At 55.5% G+C, this 14972-nt stretch overlaps 5 protein-coding genes across 5 annotated transcripts; 3 read left to right on the forward strand and 2 right to left on the reverse strand.

The window, feature by feature from the left end:
- Positions 1-1037: 1037 nt before the first annotated feature.
- CGGC5_v000163 (putative MFS-type transporter) lies at positions 1038-2918 on the forward strand (the record flags this gene model as incomplete). The annotated part of the gene is made up of 2 exons (XM_032026460.2): positions 1038-1857; positions 1912-2918. The coding sequence occupies 2 exons, from the start codon at positions 1038-1040 to the stop codon at positions 2916-2918; spliced, it is 1827 nt and encodes a 608-aa protein (XP_031877042.1).
- Positions 2919-3307: 389 nt separating this feature from the next.
- Positions 3308-4375, reverse strand: ldhA (D-lactate dehydrogenase; the record flags this gene model as incomplete). The annotated part of the gene is made up of 1 exon (XM_032026461.1): positions 3308-4375. The coding sequence occupies one exon, from the start codon at positions 4373-4375 to the stop codon at positions 3308-3310; it is 1068 nt and encodes a 355-aa protein (XP_031877043.1).
- An 847-nt stretch (positions 4376-5222) lies between these two features.
- On the reverse strand, positions 5223-7941 carry CSC1 (Calcium permeable stress-gated cation channel 1; the record flags this gene model as incomplete). The annotated part of the gene is made up of 3 exons (XM_032026462.1): positions 5223-5409; positions 5456-7581; positions 7636-7941. The coding sequence occupies 3 exons, from the start codon at positions 7939-7941 to the stop codon at positions 5223-5225; spliced, it is 2619 nt and encodes an 872-aa protein (XP_031877036.1).
- Positions 7942-10179: 2238 nt separating this feature from the next.
- On the forward strand, positions 10180-10794 carry CGGC5_v000166 (uncharacterized protein; the record flags this gene model as incomplete). Its single annotated transcript, XM_032026463.1, has 4 exons — positions 10180-10278; positions 10356-10476; positions 10526-10730; positions 10788-10794. The coding sequence occupies 4 exons, from the start codon at positions 10180-10182 to the stop codon at positions 10792-10794; spliced, it is 432 nt and encodes a 143-aa protein (XP_031877037.1).
- Positions 10795-10850: 56 nt separating this feature from the next.
- CGGC5_v000167 (uncharacterized protein) lies at positions 10851-11877 on the forward strand (the record flags this gene model as incomplete). Its single annotated transcript, XM_032026465.1, has 5 exons — positions 10851-10867; positions 10921-10934; positions 11155-11518; positions 11628-11717; positions 11778-11877. The coding sequence occupies 5 exons, from the start codon at positions 10851-10853 to the stop codon at positions 11875-11877; spliced, it is 585 nt and encodes a 194-aa protein (XP_031877073.1).
- Positions 11878-14972: the final 3095 nt, after the last annotated feature.

Here is a 14972-nt window from a genome sequence, read left to right on the forward strand (position 1 = left end):
GCCGTGGGAAACGACGCGATTGGACTGAGCTCTAGCGACTCGAAAAAACGAAGCTTTTCAGAAACGGGCCAAAGAGGAAACTCGCCCTTTGCCAACCTCGGAATAGCCTCGTCTGCGTCGCATCCGAAGGAAAGAAAAGCAAGGACGGAGGTTCGTGTCAAACGTGCCCGACACGTTTTCCGGTACGTATTCGTTGTTGCAGGCGTCCTTCGCAATTCCGTCCCCTTTTCTCCCTTTCCGCACCCCTCTCCCCTGCCCGCGGCTGACACAAGATTCCTGCACCTGCAGCTGCAGAGATGACAATCGCACCCACGACCGTCTATCTCGACCTCTCACACTCTGCCAAATGCCAGTGACGAGATGCTGCTGCATCCACCTCTCCCGTTGGACGACCACAGGCTGCACTGCTCAACCTCCGTTCTCGCAGCGATCCAAGCAGACGGCGGCAATGTGACAAGGTTGACATCAGTGGGGAATCACCATCGTCAAAACCTGACGTGTGTACGTATCCAAATCCCACATGAACGGTTCACGGGCCATCACACAACTGCTTCCAGGCCCATACAGGGATGCCTATTCATTTTTCTCATCAGGAGGCGTCAGGCAAAGTAAACACACGCCTCCAAGAAACCTGGGAACCGGCACACCAAAGACTTGTGTCTGCCAAAGAGATTGCACCATCGGACGGGAAAAGCGGGCCCCGCCCAGCTGGTGGGTACCCCGAATGCCGCGCCGATGCCCACCCATAGACCGAATTGCGACCGGATCCCAGGCCCTGTCGCCAGGAGCAATACCAGGAGATAAGTATCCCTTCGTGACTCGACTTTTCGTCCTAGTGGGCGAGGATATAAATACATGGTGTGCCCCCCGTGGAAGTGGAAGAGAAGAAGTCTTTGCTCCTTGAGCTTAAGTAACAGTCTGGGCCATCACCCTGCAATCGTCTTTCACTACTGTTCCTCTTTTCGTGACTCTTCCCACACGGGACTTCTTTTTGTTTACTAGTTCTGAATACATCGTTTACCACTTAAGCCTCCAAGATGGAGAACACATCACGAACATCGTCAAACACCCTACCGCCGGGCTCTTCCTCCTCGGAAAGCCCGCAGTACGCCTCCATCACCAACAACACAAACACCCACAAGCGTACGCCTTCAAACGCGAGCAACACCAATCGCCGCGCCTCCATCGCCTCCAACATCCTCCACCCGGTGCAGACGAAAGAGACGATCGACCCGGCCCTCGACGTCAACCTGCCCTACCGCACCCTCTCGCCAAATGCCAACCTGGACGAGTACCGCGTCGAGACAAATGACGGCCAGATCCCCGGGCCCCCCGCCGCCGGCGACGCCTCCGGCGGGCCCGCGAGCAACTACAAGCTCGTCACCTTCACGCCCGGCGACAAGGAGAACCCCAAGAACTGGTCCAAGGCGTACAAGTGGTACTGCACCATGGTCGTCGCACTGACGTGCTTCGTCGTCGCCTTCTGCTCGTCCGTCATCACGGCCGACATCGCCGGCGTCGCGGAGGAGTTCCACGTCTCCGAGGAGGCCGCCCTCGTCAGCATCACCGTGTTCGTTATTGGTTTTGGTGTCGGCCCCATGGCCTTCGCGCCCCTCTCGGAAATCTACGGCCGCCAGGTCATCTACGGCTCGACGCTGCTCATCGCTGTGATCTTCATTATCCCCTGTGCGGTGGCCAAGAACCTCGGCACCCTCATCGTCTGCCGCGCCATCGACGGCATCGCCTTCTCCGCGCCCATGACGCTCGTCGGCGGCACCCTCGCAGACCTCTGGAGGAACGAGGAGCGCGGCGTCCCCATGGCAGCCTTCTCCGCCGCCCCCTTCATCGGCCCAGCCAGTAAGCCCCCCCATCCTCCCTCCCCTCTTCCACTCTCCCACTAACAAACCCCAGTCGGTCCCCTCGTAGGCGGCTTCCTCTCCGACGCAGCAGGCTGGCGCTGGCTCTACTGGATCCAGCTAATCCTCGCCTTCGTCGTCTGGGTCCTCATCACCTTCACCGTCCCGGAAACCTACGCGCCCACCATCCTCGCCCGCCGCGCCGCCAAGCTCCGCAAGTCCACCGCCGACCCCTCCCACGTCACCGAGCAGGACATCGACATGCGGCCCCTCTCCGAGCGCCTCGGCATCTTCCTCATCCGCCCCTTCCAGCTCCTCTTCCGCGAGCTCATCGTCTTCCTCATCTCAATCTACATGTCCGTCCTCTACGGCCTGCTCTACATGTTCTTCGTCGCCTTCCCCATCATCTACCAGAAGCGCAAGGGCTACTCCGCCTCCTCCACCGGGCTCATGTTCATCCCCCTCGCCGTCGGCGTCCTCCTCTCCGCCGCCTGCTCCCCCTGGGTCAACAAGCACTACCTCACCCTCGTGGCAAAGCACAACGGCCACCCCCCCGCCGAGGCCCGCCTCGTGCCCATGATGCTCTCCTGCTGGTTCATCCCCATGGGCCTCTTCATCTTCGCCTGGACCTCCTACGCGGACCTGCACTGGGCCGGCCCCGCCTTCGGCGGCTTCCCCGTCGGCTTCGGCTTCATCTTCCTCTACAACTCCGCCAACAACTACCTCGTCGACTCGTACCAGCACCAGGCCGCCTCCGCGCTCGCCGCCAAGACCTGCATCCGCTCCTTCTGGGGCGCGGGTGTCGTGCTGTTTACCGAGCAGATGTACGACCGCCTCGGCGACCAGTGGGCCTCCACGCTGCTGGCCTTCATCGGCCTCGCGTGCTGCGCGATCCCCTTCCTCTTCTGGGTGTACGGTGCACGAATCAGACAGCGCAGCAAGTACGCTTACTCTGGTGACGACGAGGACGAGGCGGCTGCGAGTGGGAGCAGCAGCGATGTGGAGAAGGCCAAGGCGCCTACGAACGCGCTAGAGCCCACGAGGACTTTTGAGCCTGCGTAAAGATCTGGTGTGACGAGACGTTGAGTGGTGGTAATATCGTGCGTCGGAATGGTGGTGTTGGCTGCTACGAAGCTATTGGGGAGGAGACGTGTAGCTGCAGGGGACTGCATTTGTTTTTGGGTTGGTTCACTCGGCGTCATTGGGAAGTGAAAAGGGAAGGAGTATCAGGAGCTGGCCGGCATATTGAATCATAGACGCATTAGACATGGACGGCGATGCCGTAGGCATAATCTTCAATAAACCAAAATCAAAAATCACCGTCGTCGAGACACCGAGCAACAGAGTGTAGGGAATCGTATATTCATAAGTCGTGATCCGTATCTACCCATAACCAGCCAACAAGTAGGGTATCCATCAACCTAAGTTTTCCGACAACGTCCAGCAGCAGCCTAGATAATGCGCACCGGCAGGGAGTCTCTGCGCGACAGGAGAAACTCTTCCTTGACTAGCGAATTGTCGCATTTGCGTCCCCGCAAAAAGTCCTCGAGGTTTCGGAACGTGCACTCGGAAATCTCCTGCAGCGCCTCCTCGGTGAAGAAGCCCTGGTGGCCGCAGATCAAGACGTTAGGGAACGTCATCAGGCGCGTCAGCACGTCGTCGTCGATGATATGTCCCGAGTGGTCGTTGTAGAAGAGGTCGCCCTCGCCCTCGTACACGTCGAGCGCGAGGCCCCCGAGATGCTTACTCTTGAGGGCGTGGGTGACGGCCTTAGTGTCAATCAGGCCCCCGCGGGAGGTGTTGACGAGCATGGAGCCGGGCTTCATCATCTTGAGCGTCTTCTCGTTGATGATGTGCTTCGTCTTCTCCATGAGGGGGCAGTGCAGGCTGATGAAGTCGCACTTGGGCAGCAGCTCCTCGAGGGGCAGGTACTCGCCGAGCTCCTTGAAGGCGTCGGACTCGTAGGGGTCGAAGGCGTAGAGGGTGCAGCCGAAGCCCTTCATGATGCGGGCCATGGAGACGCCGATCCGGCCGGTGCCGATGATGCCGACCGTCTTGCCGTGGACCGTCTTGCCGAGCAGGCCGTCGAGGTTGAAGTTGCCCTCGCGGGTGCGGTTGTAGGCGCGGTGGGTGCGGCGGTTGAGCGTCTGCAGGAGGGAGACGGCGAACTCGGCGACGGCCTCGGGGGAGTAGGAGGGAACGTTGGCGACGAAGATTCCGAGCTTCTCGGCAGCCTTGAGGTCGACGTTGTTGAAGCCTGCGCAGCGAAGCAGGACGGCCTTCACTCCTGTCTTGTGGAGGTCCTCGAGGACGTCGGCGGAGAGGACATCGTTGACGAAAACGCAGACGGCGTCGATGTCCTTGACGAGAGAGACCGTCTCGGGGGAGAGGGAGAAGTCGTGGTAGACAACCTCAAAGTCGGAAGGGGAGTGTTCGGCGAGGGTCTTCTTCTTGGCCTCGTGCTCGGCGGACAGGTATTTCTTGTCGTAGGCCTTGGCGCTGAAGACGGCGAGCTTCATGGCGGCGGTTGAGGAAGTCGGTGGACGGGAGATTGAGCTAAGTGATGCTTCTTGGCGAAATGATTGAATAAGGCTAGCTGTCTTTGCTCGAGGATATTGTCGGAAGACGAGAGGATGGAGGTCGGAAGTGAAGATGGCAAACGACGTCGTCGGGGAGAAGAGCAGGTCGAGGTAATTTTGAGGCAGCACAAGTAGCAGCCAAGACATCAGCTCCCCCGCGCCTGCGCGTTCTTTTCGGGTGCCATTCTTGGCTGGAAGTTGGCCGCCTTCCGCATTCTGCAGGCTGTTCCTGCCTGCGATACCTCAACCAGCTTGGCGCGATTCACGTCCAATTGCTCTTTCCGGCGTCCAGGGACCAAAAATGTGCTGAATGACGTGGACACCTAGTGTTCTGCGGGGGGACCTGCCGCGCTTTTTAAGCTTGTCCTACGGCGCAGTGGCCTGATCCCAAGAGCTACCCCGCCATGCCTCTCCTTCCTTCTGGAGCTCTGGACAGCTCGCTAACCCAAACGGGCGCTGGGCTGCGCCTGTCACCATGGGCTGGCAGCAGCCACGCCCTGGATTTTCAGGGGAAGCCCCGGTAAAATGACATCGTCACATCTGACTCGAGTGGGAACGCAGCAGAATGCCACAGATGTACGAACTGACAAGATCAAGTCCTGGTGACGGTTCGATTTCATGGTCTCTTACTAATTCCTCATAAGTCATTCAAACGCAAGGCACTCCAAACTCCCATGTGGTATAGTCCTGTTGTCCCCGCTATCCACCGCCATTCATTACTCCAGTCATGAACCCATATCGACTGAGACTATTATCTACAGCTGGTGCACATCTCGTCAAAAAGCCATCATCGGTTGCTGCTGTCGGCTTGTTGGCGCCAGATGTGCGTATCACCTAGGCTCATTGAACTATCCGACGCAGCCGAGGCCGTGTTCGCCGGAGCATTGGGCCTCTCCGTATCCCCTGCGCTCTCGCTCTCGTCTCCCGAATCGTCGGCCGGAGGCGGATCCTGATAGATCCACGGTCGATCAAGACTATGACACGTTAGAGCGAGTCAGAAATGGGGCCGCGGGTACATACCGCGAGGTCAAGCTGGGGTTAATGAACTTCATTCCCTTCTCCTTGTCCTCATCAATCGTGCTTCCTCTTCTAAGCAGGCCCTGCGAAGGTCTCGGCCCTTCAAAGTCCTCGTCGAGAATGGCAGAGTCCTCAGCGTCGATCTCTGCTCGAATGCTTCGGAGCGAGATGAAGCGGGTTAGGGGCTCGAATCGGCGTCGGAAGTAGAAGCTGTACCAAATCGTGAAGATGACCAGAGGCAAGACCAACACCGACTGGGCAAAACCTGTCTGTAGCGCCATGACACTGGACAGAATGATCTCCGCCACGACTAGGCCAAGCACGATGCGATAAGAGATCGTCCTCCACGCCGCACCCGTCGCATGCTGCGGCTGGTCCATGGCGTACAGAAGTTGATACTTGTACGTGAAGTACCCAAACGTAAAGTAAATCATTCCCATCGGCAAGATGAGAGCACCAAACGGCAACGTGCTGTAGATTTGGCACAGCATAAACACAAGCAGCGCCGTCGGGAGATAGAAGCCGTAGCTGAACACTGGCGGTTGCATGATCTCGGCAAAGTCTCTTGGCGTCTTTGCTCCCATTCGGTAGATCGGATAGAGGAAGACGCTGCCCACCTCCAGGAGTCTAAAGGGAAACAGGCCAAGGCCTTGAAGCATGATGAAGTTGGCGTAGAACAGACCCAGGGCCTCGATCCGGGAACCAATCAATCGTGCCAGCTTCGTCGTGTTGCCCCATGAATCCTGAAAGTCCTGGAAGATCTTAAAGACACTGAGCGCAGTTCCTGAGACGGCAAAGACGAGGAAGACGTTGACGAACGTGAAGAAGAAGTTCTTCGAAATGATGGACAACTCGACGTCGCCTTTGGAGATCATGCCTTGCTGGTACGACAGATAATCGTACAGGTAGGGCACGGCCACGTTGAGCAACGAGACGAGCACTGTCGTCAAGGACGTCTCGATCAACTCCTTGATGGTCGGGAATTTCTTCAAAAAGTCGACCACAGAAGGGAACCATTGCTGGAAGTTGCAGACGCTCAAAAGACCTGCAATAGCAGCCAGCACGGCGATCCACAGGATAGACAGCGCGGCCACGAAGATGGTAACGGTCCACGATCGCAGCCTTCGTACACCTCGAGGTGCGTATGTGTTGGCCCACATGATGTCTGAAGGCGCTGGTGCGGGTTTCGTCAGGAACTGTCCGGGTCGGGGATCGATGCGGGCTTGGATCGCCATCTGGCAGGCCGCAATACTGTCCATTGTGACGAATGCTTGATCGCTCGGCGCGTATTCCTTCTGCCTGGCCTCGTAGATCTTCTCATCGAGCCGTCTGAGCTTCTCCTCGTAGTAGTCGATGGCGTCCGTCTGGCGGCTCTGGAGCTTGAGAAAGCCGTACCACAGGCGAATCTTTGGGCGTTCCCGCTCCACATACTCTGGGTGGATTTCGCCATGCCCCAATAGCCGTCCATTTTCACCGGCCTCCTCGTCAATCTCATCCTGACGTGGCTCCAGAACAGAAGGCTCTGCCTCTGGGTCACGCAGACGTTGTACGGATTTGGGCAGAGCAGCCTGCTTTCCAAGAAAGACGCTCCAAGATTCCTCCAGTTTCGCCAGAATTTGTGCTCGTTGCTCGGTCAAAGAGTCAATCTCCCTCCAGTCGCGAACCAGGTTAACACTCTCAACACGACCGATTTGGAGCTTCTCGATCAGGTGCTTGATCTTGTCCTCGGATCGCATGTTCTGGGGAATTCCTGACAGACGGAACGTCCTGTCTGTGACGGTTGACTGGGTTCCGAGGTACTCTTGGCGGATATGGATCACACGGAAAGTCTCTTTGTTCAGGATGTACAGCGTGAGCCCTGAAAAGACATAAACGAATACTAACCATGCCCAAAGATAGCTTCTGTCTGGATCTTCCTTCGGGATCTTGCCATCTTCGTCGTAAATGTTCGCGTCGCCGATGGGGACGCGGTAAGAGCCCGTGGTCATCCATTCGAACATGGCGGCACTCGCGTTGTCGAGCTTGAGATCGCCTGGTTTGTAGTGGAGGTTGATCGGCAGCAGGATGACGAGGGCGAGGAATGTCATGATGGCCAGGATGCGAATGGCCATCCTGAAGAAAGACAGGAACTACCATTGTCAGCTTAGTTGAATGTGTTCCTCTCAAGTAGCTCGTCCACCTACAACAAATGCATCAAGCCCCGCGGAGGCGAGAACCTGCTCCTCCGTCACACGATACAGGCCGGGAATCCATCCGAGCAAGGTATTCGGAAGCGTGGGCAAGCCAATCTTGGGGTCGAGTCGGCGCTTGCGCGCGGCGTAGAGAGTCGGCCATCGCGGACGAAGAATGCAGAATGCGACGAAAGCCGAGACGCCGAGGATGAGAGAGAGGGCTAACTGGACAATGATGGCACGGCTGCTCGGCTGGAGAGCCTCTGTGGCATCCTTCCCGCCGCACTTGTCTGTCGAGTTGTTTATCAGCGCGTCCATCTCGCGTACATAGTGAGGGTTCGGTCAAGGTGGTTGATGTTCCGTCAGTGTTGGCGGTGTAGATGCAGCTGTCGAATCGCCAAGCGGTCGTCGGTGGAATCTGGTGATGCAGGTGGTTGGTTGAAACCGAAGCTGGAGCTTCAGGCACGCGAAGGAAGGTCTCCACTTCATCTGAACCTGTGACGTGATGATGCAGCCCGAGATGAAGTAGCTGATTACGTAACTTTCGTCAACGGCCACACCGCCGCCACAGCAAGCACGTGAAAACCAGGACACTCGCCTCCTCCATTGGTGCAAGCTCCAGCACTCGGGCCACCAACGCTGCGAAGCTCTAAATCGAGATGCTGCGGTTCGTGTGAGCGACATTGCGCTCATAGCGCGCTGCTTCCGATGCCCTAAATCCTCGAAGGCCAGTATGACCTGTGAAAAGAAGCCCACAGACATTATGGAATGCCTTGAAAATCAGTATGGTCAGAGTTGTACCTTGAAAATCCGGCGGTTGCTTGTCCGGGGTGTCCGAAGCCACGGCGACGTCTCGTTGAAGCCATCGCCAGGGCAGGCACATGCCGTCAGACGCAGAGCTGCATTGGACCCCAGACACCATGCCTTATCTAGCATGGCTTTTCTCACCCAAGCCCGGCTGACGAACACGCGAGGAAGCCAAGCCCAGCCCTCTGACAGGCTGCAGCAAAATGACTAGCTCTAGTCGACGGTCGGGCCTCCTGCTGAGGTCGGTATTAGTCGCCTACACCGAAGATCTCACCGTGAAGCAGCACTGCCTCTGCAAAGACTCGTGCCCAGGGCAGTCGTCGAAAACGAACCTGCATCTTGGGAATTTGGGAATCTGGGAATTTGGAAGCACAGGACGAACAAGACGGGACGGCCAACTGCTTCGGCCCAAGAGTTAGGAGGTTTCAGTGCTCTGATGCCACAGAGCCGTTCAGAAGCCGACGCACTGACGCCGAATGTTTTCGAGGTCCCCGGCGGCGCATGGCTTCCCCCGAGCATTGTCGTCGTCGTCGTCCTGTCCGTTTGGCTTGCGAGAGGCTGGTTCGATTCAGAGCTGGCTTGACGTTGGAAGGATGGGCTGCAGCAGACAAAGACGGGGCATTTTACCGTCACCAGCCACTTGGCGCATTCAGGCCCTCTCCTTGCAGCCGTTTGCGGGCCAGACCTTACATCGACGTCACGCCCAGCGACGAGAACGATAGAGGTTGTCGTCAATCGGTTGATTGTCAACAGCAGGATGCAGGATGCAGGATGCAGATGCACACTTTAATCGTCGCCGATGCCCGGGAATAAGGCCATGAATCCCACTGCAGGGCGAACAACAGCGAAGGGCAGGCAGCAGGCCGAATAAAACATGGCGATAGTGATGAGACCGAGACGAAACAGCGTTGCAGGCCGCCCGAGTGCCAAGCTACGGCCCGGGACGGGTATTGACTTAGAGGTACCCGGCCGTAGAGAAGGTTGGCGGTCATCTCGTCGGCCAACCTCTTGCTTTCGTGCGGCTTCCAACTCGGTCGATGAAATGAATGTCGACTGCAGCAGCTCTGGCCGAAAGAGGCGCAAAGAGATCTGGTCTGCAGCCAAAAGTTGAGCAAAGTTCATCTCCATTACCTTGGCCGGGGAAAGAAGTCTTTGTTATCGACGGGTCTGGATTGGCTGCAGGGCGCACCTGCCGTTGGCTGGCTGCGGAAACTTCCAATCGCAAGCCGCAAACTGCATATCTGCAAGGTGGAAAGGGAGGTGCTCCGGCCTATTTTTTCACTGGCCCCTCCCCCGCCGTTCCCCGGGTCGTCCCTGCCCCTCCACTGCCTTCCCAGCGCTCTCCTTCCCGCCCGTCCCTTCCCTGCCGCTGCACCACCACCACCACCACCCTCTTCCTGCCTTTTCAAATCCATTCCATAATTACCGGCGGTCTGGATTCAGGACCTGCCAATCGTACCTGCCTATCTGCGTGCATGCCTGCGCAGGATTTTCACTGTTGCTGCCCCCCTGCACCTCATCTACCCTGCGCTACGTACGGCTTTTGTCGGCCCACAACTCACGTCGACCCCTCCAAAAACTCCCCGGTTCACATCTCTCCAATGACCACGAAAATTCCGGCTTTTTCTAATCAGCTCCATCGAGGCCCCTCAATGCCCCTCACTGCCCCTCGCATTTACTACAATTGTTGCTTATTCACGATACTTCCGGGCGCTATTCAATCGCATCAATACGCGGCATACGAGCAACATGGCCGACGCTCAAGTGACTTGCAGCCGGGCCGACGACTTCGTCATTGTCTCCAGGCCTAAGGGAACCGCTTTTGTCGAGGCCCGACTTAACGATGGCGTGAGTTCACCTGCCACTGAATGCGCAAACTAGCCATCCACCTGTGAATAGTGCCACTCACACTCTCTAATTGACAGTACAACTACACCGACAAGGGCTGGCAGCAGATTCTTGCACACCTGGAACGCGAATTGAGCCCCGATAAGCTCAACGACGATGCCGTCATCTCCCTTGAAACAGATTTGAGGGACACCACTCGTGAGTAGAAGTCGCCAATGCCTCCCAAATCATACTGACCCATTGTCAGTCTACAAGCACGTGCCTCCGGGCATATTCCAGTCCTTGCGAGTCGTCGACATCCAAGGCCTCGACCCAGCAACACGCAAAGTCTCGGCTCGGGATGTTGCCATCAAATTCAACCCCTACAAACTCAGCTCCGAGTTGCCAGCAACATACGTTCACGAGCAGATCGCCGTCCTTCCAAACTCCAATCTTGACGGTCTCTGGGAACTGTATGACATCCCTGTCTACCGCTCGGAATATTATTATTGACTCTATCCCTTTCGTAGTTGCTGATCCTGACCATGGTCTAGCTCGGTCAAAGACATCCATCTGCGATCGGAGCTTTATCAATGGGTACAGAACTTCGGTGCGTCTCGTCTTGAGCACTTTCCAAAACTTGGCCTGCGCTGACCTTACCAGCATCTATGACGCATGTTGCAACCCCGCCCGCTTCGAAGCCAGCAGAATCCATTATCCTTATCCTTGGTCCCACTGCATCTGACAACTCGGATCTGGCCATGGCTATGGCACAGAAGATCTCCATCCAACTTTAGCGCCGGGATAGGCCGATCCATCTGCATGCCCCCGTGCCAGGCATCAACTTCAAGAGTATTGAAGCGAAGGCTATCCATTCGCGATCAACCATACACATAGTCCTGATTGACAGCATCGAGAGCTACAGCTGGACAAGGAGAGTCGCAGCCTCCCCAGAGACCGACACCAAATTTCATGAAATCACCTGCTCGAGTGGTTTCGACACTCTTGCAGCGTTCCCAAACGTCGTGGTTATCTGCACATCGAGAACGGGCAACTTGCCAGTCCACAGCCTCCCTGACCCCTCCGGCAAGCCAGTCAGATTGGCATATCTGGCACCCCTGACGTTGCCTCGCCTGGATCTGGCTCAACGTTATGATATTTTGTGCAGCCAGGTCCAAGCTTACATGGACGCCGGCGTCATCACTTGCAACGACAAGCTTGACGACTGTCTCGGTGCCATCCACGACCGCGAAGATGGGAAGTATACTCCAAGCATCCAAATTCTCGAGCTTGCAGAGCACATCGGGGACAACATAAGCGCCCGACTCGGGGGACAAATAGTCATCCTGGCTTTGATGACCGACCTCAAGGAAGAGACATGTGACATGGCCACTGCGGTGGGTGTCGTCTCGAGGTATCATTCGCTTCTTGGTCCCGAAAGAACAACTACTGCTAACTAGGTAAGGTGGTGTCCGGGCTTGCGTCGTGGACAGGTGAAGTTGACTAATGCATGTGGGCAGGCTCCATCGAAGACAAAACTCAGGCCGCCGCAAAAGCCTCTGCCGAAGTCAAGCAAGCAGGGAAGGAGACCAAAGAAAGGCCAGATACTGCTGCAAGTAACCGAGGGGCCTTCTGTAATCAATCTGGGTTGCTTTGTCGACGTTGGCGAGGAGTCATCAGTCGCTGCGAGTCGACAGTGACAGTCAGTGCTGAGTAGAGGTTATTTCTGTTCCTCGGCGAGCGGTCCCTTCGATCCTCATGGCTGAAGACTCGGCGTTAGACGCCCATGAGTTCAGGAACATTACATAGTTATGGCAGGTTCTGGCAGGGGTTCATTGGTGTGCGCCCAAGGTTGAGACGTCATGATGACAGGTGTTAAAAGAGCATCGGACTGCTTCACCGCAAGGGCGCGTGATTAAATTACATTCTCAATTGAATGAGTGATATCACAACTATGCCTCCTGATGAAAAGAGGGGAAAACATTCTCCAACTTTGCGCCTCTCTTAATGTAATCAAAAACGATGGGCCTATCCGGTGCGCTACTTGAAGCTCGAGTTGGGCTCTCCACATCACCAGTCAGACATCCAATCATGTCCTTCGCCCTGATGGTCTAGCGGTATGATTCTCCCTTAGGGCTTAATAACCCCCATCTGGGAGAGGTCCCAGGTTCGATCCCTGGTTAGGGCCCAATTCTTTTGCTTTTTGAATTAACTGAGCTTCGTTTTTCACGAGAGCATGCTGTGTGCACCCGCTGCTGTTCGTTGCCCTCTCAGTAAATGATGAGATAATGTACTGTTGCCAATTTTCAGAGATTCATGATGAATGCAATTGCCCGACAGGTTTTGATGTTGCAGTGTCTCACCTTGTTCTGCTTACCGACTCGTGCCTATAATGCAGCTGTACGTAGCACGCGTCTGTGATAGCAACGTCCGTGATGGGAAGGTTCCTGCTGGAGGCGGTGTTTGTGAAAGGTCGAGCTCCTCGCAATGTGGTAAAGGTAAGTGTGAGACAACAGGGAGAGTTGTGCACGACTTTCGTTACGTCTGAATCTGGCTAATGTATTTGAAGCCGGCTATTTCAGGCGATAGACTGCCCTATCAAGCAAAAGGTCGACTTGATTAACTTATCCTTCGGTTTCTCTCCCCCAGATGAGCAACTCAAACATGCGGCAAGTCGCGCAACAGCCGCTGGCATTAGCATTTCCGCATCGATGCCGAACGCGTATTCCGGTCCCCAGGAGTGGCCTGGAACCGACATCTCGGTAGCGATTGGGATGTCATCAAGTCAGGCAGGTAGCACTGCCCCGTCCGAGTTCGGTCCACCGGCTATTCGGGGCTACCCGAAGTTGCGGGCGAGCGCATCGTCACGCCCAAGTTTCCCTACCCACGCAATCAAGACGCGAAGGTTAGCGATCGCTTTGAGCTGGCTACTTGGCCATCGTACGCTACGGCCGTTGCGACGGCGATGGGGGCCCTGATGATTGGGTATATCAGGAAAGATCCATGTAAAGACCTTCGAAGAGAGACTTCCCGAGGCGGTCCCTCGATCACACAACTGCTCAAGGACCACAAATCCATGGCGATGTTGCTGAAGGAAGTCGTCAACTCGGCGACGGACTATCACAGGATATATCCGCCACTTTTCTGGACAGAATTCAAGCCGCCGAAGGAGGTGGCTGTCGCACAAGCCGCTCAAGAGCACGCATGGGATGTCATTCGGGAGGCGTTGCGCCAGTGGCAGAATCAAATCTGAGCTGAACAAACCGCGGGTAGAAGTATTCGAAGGTAGTAGAGTGCGAGTTTGTTTTCTCAGGGTTACTGGTGGGACTTCGCAAGCTGGCTGCATTGGGGTGCCGTTGGAGATCGAGATTATACTAGGGGTCACATAGGGAGTCTCGAACCACTTTGTAATTTCTCGTATTCAGGCTGAAAGGTATGCCGAAACTAATCTGGTATTTCTTTCTCAGATTATTTGCATTCTCCACTAGGTACGTTGCTGGTGATGTTCGGCGGAATATCGATAGAGCATTCTCCCAGGTCGTTACAAGTTCCTTTGCTGTCAAAGCCATCGATTTGCGCGGTGCAAGGCTTTCCTGCCTTGCTCGCTTTACACCACTCAAGAGTCAGCCAGGCTTTGTTTGACAGGCAGATCCAGAGCTGTTGAACTTACCTCGAGTTACTGGCCCAGCCAGAGCTTCACCAACGAGGACGAAGAGAAACAGTTTGGTTCCGAAGGGTTGCATCGTGAATAGGAGGGGTAAATGCACTAATTTGGTCAGTATAGTTGGGCAGTGAAAAGTATTCAAATAAAGCTGAGTGATTGTGAGTGTCAAATTGCTCTGCTGGTGGCAAGTTCGTGCTGTTTATATACTAGCTCTGGCTGCTAGGTGGCCTCGAGAGGGTTCCTAGCCACTCCTGGGCGACTTGTTCTTTGACGAGAAATATCCCATGAGCTTCGACGAGTTCAGAGAGATATTGAAACGGTCCTCTCAGACGCGTTCCTCGGGCAGTCGGTGAGGTCCGAGTCTCAAGTAGTCAGTGTGACATGATGGGCCAATCAGCCAGACAGCTCCTGGAGTTCAGATGACAGCTGTCAATCAAATTCGACAGATGACGAAGTTTTCAATCTTGCATTTCTGGGCCGATCTGAGAGTAGCCATTGCAGCGCTAAATGACACAGAATCAACGATGCACCTCATGGAGACAAATTCTGAACGTTCTTTAGGAAACGATTTTTACGTTGTCGAGCCTCATGCCCGTTAGCTGGCTTCATGAGTATGCACCTTAACGCATGGATACTATTGGCCAAAATGCGCAAATGTACTCACGAGCCATGGTTCACAAACGATATTTCTGGTATCTCTGGTTGCTGATGCGCATGAAAGCTGGCCAGTCACCAAAGAGTCTCATGTACGCCAAGAAGTGATATTGCTGACACTGGTCTGACTACTGCACCCTCATCCCAAGGGCTAATCCTTGCAACCACATCGTGGTCAAAACTGAGCCTTATCCCCGGGCTTGTTTGATCAACGTTCCATCTTCAATATACACCTCTCTGCAACTACGTTCAGAATACAATAAAGGTCTGAAGCCTCCAGCATCTCATTCACACACGACTTTCTTTTAGGAAGTTTCCTTCTTGGGGCATCCGAGACATCACGGCCGAAAGTTCCTTAGCTGAGCTTCCAACATTGTCAACATCTTCCGAGCGAGAC

The sequence above is a fragment of the Colletotrichum fructicola genome (assembly GCF_000319635.2).
Source record: "Colletotrichum fructicola Nara gc5 chromosome Unknown KSG_Nara_v1_contig01, whole genome shotgun sequence".
NCBI classification, from domain to species: domain Eukaryota; kingdom Fungi; phylum Ascomycota; class Sordariomycetes; order Glomerellales; family Glomerellaceae; genus Colletotrichum; species Colletotrichum fructicola.